The following is a 13,519-nucleotide window of genomic DNA, read 5'->3' as shown; positions in this document are numbered from 1 at the left end:
TGTCCCCCTACCCCCACTGGACTGAGGACCCTCACTCTCTGCTGTGATTGGCACAAAGTAGGTGCTCAATAAATTTTTGTTGAATGAATAACTAAAATCATGTGTGGAGGGATGAAAGCAGGGGGAGAGGAGGGAAGACTGGGTTCAGAGACTCTGCACACTCAAAAAACCCCTTGTGATATGATTTATAGTAAAAAATATATATTTGGTCTTCCATCCAGTCCTGGCACAGAGCACCTAAAACCCTGGGAATTTTCTAAGTGAGGAGAGAGATACAGGTGTCTTTTGTTATGTTAATGAGGACTTTTGGAAGGTCCCTTGGCCACCTAAGGATGGGGGCTGGTTCCCAGGGAACCCAACCATGTGTCAGAGAGTTGGAACTTTCCGTCCTATCCCCAGATCTCTAGGGAGAAGAGATGGGTTGGAGGTTGAATAAATTGCTGATGGCAAATGATGTAATCAATCATGCCTGTGTAATGAAATCCCATAAAACCCCACAGTATGGGGTTTGGAGAGCTTCCAGGTTGATGAATGGTTGGAGGTTCTGTGAGTGTGGTATAAATGGAAAGGGCAGGGAGCTCTGTGCCCTGTCCCCAAACCTGTTCCTATGCATCTCTTCCATCTGGCTGTTCTTGAGCTAAATCCTTTATAACAAACCAGTGATCTAGTAGTAATATTTCTCTGAATTCTGTGAGCCACTCTAGCAAATTAATCGAACCCGAGAAGGGAATCACAGGAACCTGTGAACTACAGCCAGCTGGCCAGAAGCATAGGTGACAATCTGGACTTGAGACTGGCTTCTGAAGGGGGGAGTGGCAGTCTTGTGAGACAATGCCCTTAACCTGTAGGATCTGACATCATCTCCAAGTAGTTGGTGTCAGAATTGAGCTGAATTGTAGGACACCCAGCTGGCTTTGGAAAATTGCTTGGTGGTGTGGGGAATAACCCCACATATTGGAGTTGGTGACAGAATTGTACCCCCAAACCTAGTAGGGCTGGCTGGCCAGGCACCAGGGGGAGCCAGGGGCCATGAGTGCAGTACACTGGCCTATCCTCCCTGCATATGGCCCCCGCCTACCTCGGGGCTCCCCCTTACTCCTGACCTCGGGGCTCCCACCACTGAGGGCAGCATTCCTGATGTTCCTCTAGCCCCGCAGGCTTGCGGCTGCTTGGGCCTTTAGCACTCAGTTCCCTGGACCTGCAGCAATCTCCCCTACACATTTTATCCAGAGTTCTTTCTAGAGTTCATACTCTATACTTATTGGTTCACTGACTGTCTTCTCACTGCAATGGGAGCCCCATAAGGCCAGGTCCACCTTGTCGAGCTCTGTGTCCCCAGCGCCAGGTGAGCCCTCGCTCACACAGAGTCAATCCCTCAGAGCCTAAGGGCAGTCTGGTGTGCCTCATGTGCTGGGCAGGGCTGCCCCCTAGTGGCCACCCACTTCTTGCCTTGGGATGGAAGCTCCCAAGGGCCTCTGGTCCCTGTCCCCCTTCCCTAGGAACTCACTTTGATTTCGATCTGCTCCTCCATCTCTTTACTCTTCATGGCTGCGTATTCCTTTTCGAGCCTGCAGAGGAGAAGGCTGACACGGTCACTATCCCACCACCAGGGACCTCTTTTCCACCAGCACCCTGGCTGCTGGGTACTGACCTCTTCATCTTCTTAGGGTTGTACTTGACCTGGTAAGCCTTGAGGATCAGCTTATCTGGGCAGCTGTCGAACTGATGGGGTATCACCTTTTGGAAGTACTGTGGGAACACAGGCAGTCACTGATTATAAGGGTGTGTAGGGGGGCACCTGAGCCCCTCTGTGCCTGCTGTGCTCATTGCCCTGAAGGAGGGAGGGAGGGAGGGCAGAAGCAGCTCTGCCTGGGATGTCACCATGTACCCAGTGCAGTGCCTGGCCTGCCTGTTGTGGGTGCTCCATCATTGTGGAGCAAGTGAGTGAGTGTGAGAAGGCATCTGGAGAGAAGCTGCCAGCAGCCAGGACTTCAGTTTGCAGGGGGAAAGCAGGCTGCAGGAGCTCCTGAGGGCAAAGGCCTGGGGGTGGGTTGAGGTAGGGTCTGAGCACAGCGCACCTTCTTAGAGGAAGGGGGAGGCGTGCTGCACCCAGGGCGGTGAGAGGATACTGAAAAGGTTGTAGAATTGGGACAGCCAGGAGCAACCTGGAGGGAAGACCCCTCAGTGGGTCTGCTCGCCTGGGGCCTCTATAAAGGGTTAAGTGTGAGCCACTGGCGGACACAGCTTGCTATTGGTTGGGGCCAGGCTGGCTCCTGCTCCCCAGCCCAGCTGGCCTGCTCTAGCAGCTGCAGACAATGAACATTCGTGTCTGTGGACACAACTGTGGCCTTTGTGTATTCTTCTCTGAAGTACCAGCTGGAGGACACTGGGAGGGGGCAGGGGCCTGCATGGTGGGGACATGGCAGTGAGAAGCAGGGAAGCCAGGGTTGGACAGGCCGGTGAGGCTGCCCAGAACCCTCACTCCCTCCTTTGTCCTCACCTGGCCCAGTTCCTATGCCAAAAGCCACACCCAAGGCCCCATGGTTTGGCTAGTATAATTATTTACCACAAAGATTTTGGGGGACACAAAGCTGGGGGCAAGAGAAAGGGGGGGTGAAACCTCCCAGAGCCAGGGCCTGGGCCTTCCTCTCTCCCCACTGTCAAGCTGCTGGCCCTGCACTTTGTCTGGCAGAGCCTGGAGCTCCTTAGTGCCCAGCCTGGTTCTCTAGGGAGGCCTCAGGGGTCACAGGGGATAGAAAAGGATCAGGCTGCTCAGGAACTCCAAGCGTCTCACTTCACCTACCCTGGGTGGGGGGCAATCCCACCCTTCCTGGGCCCCTGGCCCACCTGGGACATGCCCTCCATGTCCAGCTGCATCAGCTCCACCTGGTTCACCTGCAGCAGGGCGAGGCCTACCCGGAACACGATCTCCAGGCCCTGCAAAGGCAGTGGGGACAGTGCTTCTCTGATCCCTCCCCAAACCCTGGCCCTTCCTTGGTTGGAATTTATTTCCAGTGTGGGGCCTCTGGGAGAGCAAGAGGGTGAAGGGGTCCTGACCTCATACATGAAAATGTCGAAGACACGAGTGGCGACAGGCAGTGGGAAGGTGGTCAGGAAGAGAGTGAGGAACCAGGACGAGGCGTACATGGACGTGTGGAAGCTCTGGGAGCGGAAGTGAGTGTTCAGGTCCGGGAGCTGCTCCTGAGGGGTCAGAGGAGGAGGCCCAGCACTGAGAAGGAGCCTGTGGGCACCAGGCACAGCTGTCCATGCCCACAGGCTCCTTCCGCCTGGAAGTGCTGAGTCTCGGTGCTTCTGCCTCCAGGAAGCCTTCTCTGGTCTGCCCTTGGGTCCCTACCTCTGTGTGCCCTCAGCACTGTGTTTGGGTGAGGCTGAAATATTCCAGAACTCTGAGTAGCATGAGGTGGGGACACAGGCAGGGGTGACAGGAATAGCAGCAGCTCATGGGTGCAGGATGTGCACCTTGGGTAGGAAGTGGCCCATCTGCTCTCCTTTTTGCTCATAGGATCCTCATGATCAGCCTGACAGGGAGCTTCTGAGGCTTGGGGTGGGTTTACTTAACTGCTCACGGTCACTCAGAGAGTGAGCGGTGGGGCGCAGTGTAAACCTACTGCTGGTCAACCTGTATTCCTTGACTTGCAAGTCGTTGTGTCTCCCCGCTGCCCCCTCATGATGCTCTGTGCCCAGCAATGCTCAGGGGATGCCGGTCTGATTGGCCTGAACTTCAGGTTGCTGAAAAGTGACAGAAACTGGGGACATAAGCTGAGAAAGTATTAGGACCCCCCTGATGTCATTTTGGAAGAAGGGCCGCTGGCGCCCCTTCCCGCAACCTGCCCTAGGCTTCCTTGCAGACCCAGGAGCTCCCTGGCACTGTCCGGCTACTCTGCTGTAGGGGCTCTCAGCTACCCAGCCTGGGCAGGGCCACTTCTCTGCAGGCCCTGGTCCCCTGCTTGTTGGCACTAGCAGGCCCCCTTGACCAACAGCACCCCCCGGTTTTCCGGGCCTGAGGAATGGGGCTTTTATGACCAGGCTTATCCCAGGGCCTACCTCCCATTTCCCCTTCAACCCTCACCCCCACCTGCTGTGCAGTGTCACAGCCCCACCTGTGACAGACTTCTGGAGCAGGCCGTGTGTGTGTGTGTGTGTGTGTGTGTGTGTGTTCTTCCCTTGCATGCACAGGGAAAGTGTCTGCCAGCCAAGAGTGGCCTCTGTGCCCTGTGGGGACTGCTATTTATAAACAGAAAGGTCTGTGGCTCTCCTGTAATCATCAAAGGCAGGCAGACAACACTTTCCCTCCTTCTGCCATATCACGCTGGGAACAGACAGTGAGGGCGTTATGGGTGTGTCTGGCAAAAGACACCTTGACCCCTCTGCCCTTGGACTCTGGAAGCCCAGAGCTCTCAGGAGCCCCCACTATAAATGCCTGGCTCTGTCCTATCCCTGGAAGTGTGCTTGGGGGCAATGCCACATGGCTCCCTGGGGACTAGAGCCCCTTTCTGAGCTGGGACCTCTGGATATGATTTCTCAGCCCTGGAATTTTCAGTTAAATAGACCCACTGGGATGGCTGTGGGCTGCAGAGGAGTGGGTGGTGATGGGCCACCCCGGCCCCACTCACCTGCAGCATGTACTCAAACTGGTAGATGCAGAGCCCCAGCTCAGCCATACTGGGCTTGAAGAGCTCCCGAAGGCGATACTCCTGCATCAGCCGCACAAACACACAGAAAGCCTCTTCCTCCGGCATCTGAGGGACGGGCAGGTGGGCAGGGGCTGAGTGTGGGCAGGGTGGGAAGGGGACGCTTCCTGCTCTTCTTTTGGACCTGGAATACTGTGCTAGGCCTGTTTCTGCTCTATTTAAGTTTAATGAACGTGGACTGTGTGGGTTGTCTGAACTCTCACAATGAACCTCTGGTCACTCTTGTTTACTGATGGAAAATCTCCTGAGGCTGAAATCACCTACCAAAGGCCAACTGGCAGTACTTGATCCCCAGGTCTGGCCACCTCCAGAGCCCATGGTTGGGACACCAGCTGGTCCACTCTCAGTGTCTCTGTTCTCCTCTTCCTAAGCCTGCTGAATTCTCTGGACAAAACCCCAGCCCCACGAACTCTACACTGGCTAACTTAAGCTCCCTGTTGGGATTCCCTGTCCAACCCTGGGAGGTGACCGAGGAGGACGGCCTGCCCCTCTAGACCCTGGACAGTACAGTGGACAGAACAGGCAGCCAGCCCCTCTGTGCGCACCCACTGGGGCTTGGCCTGGGGACTGTCAGAGGTCACAGTGGGACGCAGGGGTAGGCTCTGACAGTGGAGCACTGGATAGGGGGTTACATTCTGCTTTGTCCACCTCCTGGAAGCACAGCTTAGATGGGCTGGGTCCTGCCAAAGCCTGGCCCCAGGCCACCTACCTGCATCAGGAGCAGGCCCACGATGAAGGCACTGCCCTGGCAGTAGCCCACCTCCCGGTCCACCAGAGAGTATGCCTGTAAGGGAACGTGAGTGTCAGGGCAGGGACCTGCCAGGCTCAGTGACAGCAGGCCACTGTGGACAGTGCTTCTTCATGTAGGGTTGGGGGGTCCTCAGCAGTGGGGGCCTCACCTTCATGACATTGAAGAGGACCTCCTGGCCTAGGCTGTCCTGGCCCTTGAAGAACTCGTGCTCTGGGTAGGTGCGGGCGATGTCCCTGCGGATCAGCTTCTCGCATGGCGAGGACATCTTGAGCAGCTCTGAGTACTGGTTCTTGACTGGCATGTTTGTAGCACTGCACAGGAGCTGCCACACAATGGCCCGGAAGTGGTGCGGGATGCCCTTGTGGATAAGCTCCTGGGGACAGGGTGGGCAGCAGGAGGCCAGACTGGATGCTGTCCCAGTGCAGTCTCCCCAGGGTTACCTAGTCTAGCCCCCAAGATGGGGCTTGCCTATGCCATACATGTGGCTCAGAGCTCTGCAGAGCCTTTGCACTGCAGATGGAGTCCACACTGCTTTAATGTACTTTCCCCAGTTTGTCACAGAACATAGTGGGGCAGGAAACAAATAGGTGCCTGAGACGTCAGTGTGACAGCTACTTACCTGGCCAGCCCCATTCACACTCTCTTCCCTCCCTCCCCCTGCCCTGGCAAGGCCCCCTGAAAGTGCCTGCACAACTACACTTCCGTCCCTTTGCCCGTGCTGGGGCCCTGGTGCTGGTGGAGTGTGACCTGCTGTCTGTCCCTGCTGGCCCTCCCACCGCCCACCCACCTCCACCATCCCTGCCACCTTAAGCAGCTTTTCCTTCCTACGCCGCCACTCTTCCCACTCATTGGCGATTCGGCCCCATAGGATCCATGTGTCCTCCTCCAGGTGGCTCAAGTTAGAGGAGGCGGAGGAGCTGGATACGAGAGAGGAGCCGCTGTTCCGCCGGGAGCCATTCATGGAGCGCATTGATTTGGAGTCGGCTTCCAGGAGCCTAGGTAGGGAGGGCAGGTAGAGGCAGTTCTGGGCTGCAGGCATTGCCCACCCTGGTCCCTGGGCTTCAGTGACTCCTTGGGAACAGGTAGCTGCTGAGGAGCCTGGCACCTCTTCTCAGGGATTCCAGAGGCCACCAGGGATTTGGTCTAAATGTTCTTGCCGAGTGACCTCGGCCAGAGCCCTAACCTCTCTGAGCTATGGTCCATCTCCCTGGGTCACTGCAGAGGCTGCATTTGTTTGTCTCAATCTGTGCCCTGTACTGGGCTGAGAAGCATACGGATTAGCTCACTGAGTCTTGTACCACCCATGAAGGGCAGGTTTTGTGAAGAATCATGTTTTATGGATGAGGGTCAGAGAGGGTGAGCAGGTGGCTGGGAGTACTCAGCCAATGAGAAGCTTTATGAAACCTGGGTTTCTGATGCTTTGACAGCAAGGTCCTGGCTGACTCTAGAGGGCCTGTCCCTCCCAGGCCTAGCTAATTCCTAGAGATAGTGAAGGACTCACCTGTTAGTGCATCTTTCATGTGCAAATCAATGAATCCAGAACCCACAAACCCACCACCTCTCCATTACCAGGCTCTCACACTCAGGGCTACTATGTGTCCTGATCGCCACAGGCCACCCCTATGCCCCAAAGCAGGCTGAAATTATTCAAACTAGCCCAACACAGGCCTGCTTACCCTGCCTTGCCCATTCCTTCTTTCAGAAACCACAGTAGAAGTACTTGCCTGCATTTCCCCCTGGCTCCCTCTGCCTCCTGACTGACCCTCGTGCCTCCCTGAGTGGCCCTGCATGGTGTGCCCTGCCTCCTGCTTCTGTCTTCTCAGTGGCAGTCCTCTCATGATCTGTTGGCTTTGTCATAGCTGAATGATAATAAATCTACATTTTATTTTTTAATAGTATTTGAAAAATATTTTTTTAAAATTCAAAGCTATACTTCTGGAAAAAAGGGGTAAGTTTTAAAAATAAGAAAACATAACTGATTAAAATTTCAATCACAATTAAATTAATACAGTAACTTTTTTACAAACTTATCTTGTTATAAAACATTGTTGCCCTGGCTGATTTGGGCTCAGTGATTATAGCATTAGTCTGTGAACTAAAGGGTCTTTTGTTCAATTCCCAGTCAAAGGCACATACTTGGGTTGTAGGTTTGATCCCTGGCTGGGTCAGGGCGCATGCAGGAGGCAACCAATCGATACGTTTCTCTCCCATCGATGTTTCTCTCTCTCTCTCTCTCTCTCTCTCTCTCTCTCTCTCTCTCTCTCTCTCTCTCTTTCTCCTCCCTCCCTCATTCCCTCTCTTCCACACTCTAAAAATCAATGGAAGAAATATCCTCTGGTAAGGGTTAACAGCAACAACAAAAAAGACATCGTTTATGAAAAAGGAGAGGTCAGCCCTGGCCAATGTGGCTCAGTTGGTTGGGTGTTGTCCTATGGACCAAAAGGTTGCTGGCTCAATTCTCGATCAGGGCACATACCCAGGTTGTGGGCTTGATCCCAGGGAGGGGGCATGCAGGAGGCAGCTGATTGATGTTTTACTATCATATTGATGTTTCTCTCTCTAAAAATCAATAAAAAAATCTTAAAAAGAAGTAATATAACAGGTTCACTTCAAAAGCTCAAGAACCATTATTTAAAAGTAGTTTCAATTGTTGCCTCTGTTCCAGAAAAGTTCACTAAGCACACACTGAGAAAGTGTTACTATTTTTAGTCACCTTTCATTTAATAAATACTCATACTCATGAATGTAATTATTCTTCTTCTACAACTCTATGGAAAATTAAAAGTACTTACATGTCAAAGGAGGAAAGCCAGAGCAGATTTAAAGGGCTTCAAGGAGTACTTGTCTGCTAAGCATCAATTTGACTCCCTTTTTAAAAAATTTTTATTTTTTCAATTACAGTTTATATTCAACATTATTTTATATTAATTTCAGGTGTACAGCATAGTGATTAGACAATCATATACTTTAGAAAGTGTATGGCTGGTGTGGCTCAGCAGTTGAGAATTGACCTAGGAACCAAGAGGTCACCTGTTAGATTCCTGGTCAGGGCACATACCCGGGTTGTGGGCTCAGTCCCCAGTAGGGGCCATGTAGGAGGCAGCTGATTGAAGATGTTCCTCTCTCATTGATGTTTCTATCTCTCTATCCCTCTCCCTTCCTCTTTCTCTGAAAACAATAAAAACATATTTAAAAATGAGTTTATTTATTTTTAATTTTTTTCTTTATTAAGGTATTACATATGTGTCTTTATCCCCCCATCCCCCCCCAATAGCTTTTTTTAAAAAAGAGTGTTCCCACCAATATTTCCAGTACCCACCTGGTACCATACATAGTTATTACAATACTAGAGGCCAGGTGCACGACATTCGTGCACTGGGGGTTGTGGGGGTCCCTCAGTCCGAACCCGCACCCTCTCCAATCTGGGAGCCCTCAGGGAAGTCCTCTCCAATCCTGGAGTTTCTGTCTGTCTTTGCAATCATATGAGAATTGTCTGAGACCCCAACTCAGTTTGTTTTGTTGCTCACAGAATAATAGAGGCATGTTTTTTTCCTTTGCTTCATTGGTGGAGATTTCCTGGAAGTTTTAGGATAGCTTCCCTTTAATTTTTCCTAGACACTCTGATTTTACTTATGTCTCTCACCTTTGCTTTTCCTCCATCCCCCACCACAATAGTAACTTGCTCCAGGCTCACTTTGTTCTAGTGCAGTGGTTCTCAACCTGTGGGTCGCGACCCCTTTGGGGATCGAACGACCCTTTCACAGGGGTCGCCTAAGACCATCGGAAAACACATATATAATTACATATTGTTTTTGTGATTAATCACTATGCTTTAATTATGTTCAATTTGTAACAATGAAAATACATCCTGCATATCAGACATTTATATTACGATTCATAACAGTAGCAAAATTACAGTTATGAAGTAGCAACGAAAATAATTTTATGGTTGGGGGTCACCACAACATGAGAAACTGTATTAAAGGGTCGCGGCATTAGGAAGGTTGAGAACCACTGCTCTAGTGTCTAGGAGATCCATCTGCCACCAGAACTATGATTCCCAGCATTCCTGGTGTTCCCCATGTTCTGGGCTTCCGCTTTTGGTCCTGGGGCTGCCACTAAAACTACTATTCCCAGAATTCCTGGTGCTCCCCGCAATCTTGGTTTTCCCTTCCTGCTCTGTCTCGGTCCCATGGCCTCCCACTCTGCCAAGCTCTCCCTCTCTGCTCTCTGTCTGGCAGCTTGGGGAGCCAATTTCCCCAAGTGGCTCCACTCTCCGCCGGCTCTCCTGCTCTGCTCTCCACCTGGTGCCTGTGTATGCAAATTAACCTGTCATCTTTGTCAGGTTAATTTGCATACCCACTCCTGATTGGCTGGTGAGTGTCGTGGAGGGGTGGTCAATTTACATGTTTCTCTTTTATAATATAGGATTATTGACCCAAATCCTTATGCTATACTTTACATCCCCATGACTATTTTGTAACGATCAATCTGTGCTTCTCAATCCTTTTACCTTTTTCACCCAGTCCCCATTCCCCTACCTATAGTAACCATCAGTCTGTTTTCTGTATCTATGAGTCTGTTTCTGTTTTGTTTGTTTACATTGTTCTTCAGATTCCACATATAAGTGAAATCATATGGTATTTGTCTTTTTCTGATTAACTTTAATTTCACTTAGCATAATACCCTCTAGGTCCATCCATGCTATTGAAAATGGTAAGGTTTCATTCTTTTTATATGTATCACAGCTTTTTAAAAATACACATTTTCATAGAGGAATGGAGAGGGAGAGAGACAGAAACATCAATGAGAGAGAATCATTTATCGGCTGCCTCCTGCACGCCCCCTACTGGGGATAGAGCCCGCAACCTGGGTATGTGCCCTTGACCAGAATCGAACCCAGGACCCTTCAGTCCGCAGGCCGATGCTCTATCCACTGAGCTAAGCCGGCTGAGACATGCATCGCAGCTTTTTTATCCACTTGTCTATTGATGGGCACTTGAGTTGCTTCCATGTCTTGGCTATTGTAAATAACCATGCAATGAACATAGGGGTGTATATATTCTTTCCAATTAGTAGGGAATAAACCTACATTTTAAACAAGGGGAGGGCCAGAAAAAAAAGGTGGGAAGGCCTGACTCCAGAGTCAGAGGCTTTACTCTTCTGTCTAACAATGGCTTGAGAAACACAGCCAGGTTCCAAGATTCACTCTGCTTCTAGAATCCTTGGTCTTCTCATCTGAATGGGGAACTGTCTGTTCACTCAGGGTTAGGAGGATGACATTGCCTCTGGTGGGAGCTATTACTTTGCCCAGGACCAGACTCAGGCATGAGTGTGAGGGAGCATCCAGGAGCTTCTGTTTGGGGCCCAAGCTGTACCCTGCACACCCTCCTCCTACGCCAGGCCCCAACTCACCGGTTCTGCTCTTCCAGCTTGGCTAGTAGCTCCAGCTCATTGGGGCTGAGGTTCTCAGAGTCGGAGGTGGGGGAGCAGGTAGGGGCTGACAGGGCCTCCTGGGATGAGGAGTCAGGGCTCAGAGTGGGGCTTGCCATGGTGGGCAGGCTCATCAACTGCAAGCAGGGCCAGGTCACAGCTCTGTCTGGGGGCCGGAGACACACATGGTTAGCATTGGGTTGAGTTTCCACCTCATTCTGCCAGCTCTGAGTCAGCTGAGCCTGCTGTTCACCTGTGCACATTTCCTCACTCTGGGCTCCCACTTCTGCTCTGTACACTTGGTGTACCCCTCATCCCCATGCACCCCAGCTCAGGTGATGGCCACGCCAGCACCTTCTATTCCAGATGCTGACTACCAGGATCCCTGCCAGTGTGCTCCAGATGCCTGGACAGATACAATAGGACCACAGCAGGGCCCAAGCTGTCCTGTTGTCCATGGGCATGAAGGCCAAGGCTCATCTCCACACCCCAGAGTCTTCAGCAGAGCCTGAGGCCAAGACTTCCGTCACTCAAGACCCCTGCTGAGACCTTGAGGTGCAGAAGCCCCTACTTTGGTGGCCCTTTCTGATAGCCTTGGTCCTTGTCTCCTGCTGTGGTCTGCCCTGGGAGGCCTGCCTCAGCATCTGATCTTCCCTGTCTCATCAACCAAAGTGGTCTGCTAGCACAGCCAGAAGCAATTATTCTTTACTGTTAATTGTCTGGTGCTGCCAATTGCCAGAAGAGTTAACTACACTTGGGCTGGGAAGCCAGGGATGCATCGAAGTTCTGGGAGTCTGTGCTGTGGTGGATACAGAGTGAGAGCCGTAAGTTCTGATGGGTATCCTGATCTTGGCTTGCCGTGTGCCATGCAGGTGTCAGGTCATCTCTCCTATTTTTCCTGGGGATGGTCTGGCCCCACCCTCCTGGGGGGGTCCAAGGCCATTGGCCTCTCACCTTCTGCCAGTGTCATGAGAGGCAGCTCAGCACCATACCCAAAGCTATGGCTCCAGACTCAGATAGACCTGTGCCTAAAGCGTGGCACCCTCTTAACCAGCTGTGTAGGCGTCTCTGAGTCTCACAGGCCTCAGAGGGTGACTGTGAGAACTGAGTATGCTATGCACGTGGTGTGTGAGAACAGTGCCTGATACTTAGTGATCATTCCATAAACATTCTATTATTATCTATCCTTGGGCCAAGGTTGAGGGCTAGCTGGGAACCAGGGCTTCGGGGTTTCGCTATGCCTGTTGTGGGACATCTGTGGGGGTTGGCATCACCTTGTAGGAGGTTCTAGTCATCAGTAATGGCTAGGAAAGGGAAGGCTGCTAGGAGCAGGGGATAGTGTTCCTTCTACTCAGTCATTCTGCTTCTGGTGAGCCCAGGTTAGCTCAAAGGGTCTAAGAAGAGAGTGATCCCCAGGGTCATGGTGACAGGAAGAAAATCCTGCTCCCCTACTGCCACTGTGGGCAGTCCCTTCATGCCCACCCATTCTCCTGCATGCTCTGTACCAGGAGTCCACTATGTGCCCTTGGACCCCACCTGACCTGGCTCTGACAGCTCTGCTTGCATAGGGGCCCTTGCCTGGTCTCTGGAGAGGTGGGAACTGGTCCCCTAGGCAGCAGGGGGATAGTGACAGAATGAACTATCACACCTACCTGGCCACCTCAGGTCACTGGGCACCTTCCTGCAGCCTAAGCTTAGCCCCCAGCCAATACCCAAGGGCTCAGGGGTTGGCTGGACTTGATCCTAGCCATGCACTTGATTCTGGCTGCCTTCCCTCATGCTGCCCTGTCACGGGGGTACTATTCTGCTTTCACCTTAAGGGGGTGGGCAAGAACCCTCCCTCCCCAAGACTCTGAGACTCCCCAGGGCCACTGGTTCTGCCTCTGGTTCCTGAGAGCTCTCCTAGTCTGTTGGGTACTAAGGGCTCTGGCTTTTGGTGAGTGGTATGAACTCTAGGTCCTGGTAGAACCGGCTGGCCAGGGACCACCTGTTCCAAAGATCAAGCAACATGCACCACTTAGCTAGGAGTTAATCATTCCTGACAGAGGAACAGTGGGGGCTGCACCAAGGCCTCCTGCAGAGTCAAAGTCGGTGTACAAGAAGTGCTGACCTAGAAGGATCTCTCTGTGAAGGAAGGGGCTGGGAAGGCTGCATGGGTTTCCCAGCTTCAGAGTTGGGAGATAGGGAGGAGCCTCAAAAGCACACCTGGATTTAAGGAGCAGTGGGGGCCACAAAGAAAGAGACTACATATAGCTAGGGTCATACCCTGGGACACTCTCTCAGTCATGCCTCTTCCTTGCTGAGCCCAGAGCATAGTTGGCCCACCCTCTCCCCTAAAGAGCCTGAGAAAATGATTCAGATCTGAGTTTCCGTTAATAAATAAAAACCACACCAGGAACCATCCACTAGGAGAGTGTGTTCAGCAATTTATCATATAGTAATGTGTATTTCATTCAGAAAATAAAGTTGACTCAATGCATAGGGCTGAAATTTGCAGTCCGAAAGGTAGAAACTAATGATCCCTCAGGAACTTTCTTTTGACTCATCCCTGGACTCTCTAAACACTGCTTTGCCCTGGAAGCCATCTCCTGGTGAATGTACATACACACACTCAGACACATAC

General features: G+C 51.9%; 1 protein-coding gene across 10 annotated transcripts in view; it reads right to left on the bottom strand.

The window, feature by feature from the left end:
• The window catches only part of EVI5L (ecotropic viral integration site 5 like), a 33,144-nt gene that overhangs the window by 10,722 nt on the left and 8,903 nt on the right, over positions 1–13,519 (bottom strand). For 7 of the 10 annotated variants that reach the window (XM_059695851.1, XM_059695853.1, XM_059695860.1 and 4 more), the window contains exons 2-10: positions 10,879–11,058; positions 6,269–6,458; positions 5,612–5,836; positions 5,422–5,496; positions 4,635–4,760; positions 3,058–3,201; positions 2,848–2,937; positions 1,652–1,749; positions 1,508–1,568 (exon numbers count right to left, since the gene is read on the bottom strand). In XM_059695851.1, the coding sequence (XP_059551834.1) occupies positions 1,508–1,568; positions 1,652–1,749; positions 2,848–2,937; positions 3,058–3,201; positions 4,635–4,760; positions 5,422–5,496; positions 5,612–5,836; positions 6,269–6,458; positions 10,879–11,058 (1,189 nt within the window). Of the gene's footprint in view, positions 1–1,507; positions 1,569–1,651; positions 1,750–2,847; positions 2,938–3,057; positions 3,202–4,634; positions 4,761–5,421; positions 5,497–5,611; positions 5,837–6,268; positions 6,459–8,255; positions 8,332–10,878; positions 11,063–13,519 lie in introns of all 10 variants that reach the window. The other 3 variants (XM_059695861.1, XM_059695858.1, XM_059695857.1) reach the window with 3 other exon arrangements.

This window comes from Myotis daubentonii, chromosome 5 (assembly GCF_963259705.1).
Source record: "Myotis daubentonii chromosome 5, mMyoDau2.1, whole genome shotgun sequence".
NCBI classification, from domain to species: domain Eukaryota; kingdom Metazoa; phylum Chordata; class Mammalia; order Chiroptera; family Vespertilionidae; genus Myotis; species Myotis daubentonii.
Note: the sequence above shows the minus strand (reverse complement) of the source record. Positions and strands in the feature narration are given on the sequence as shown.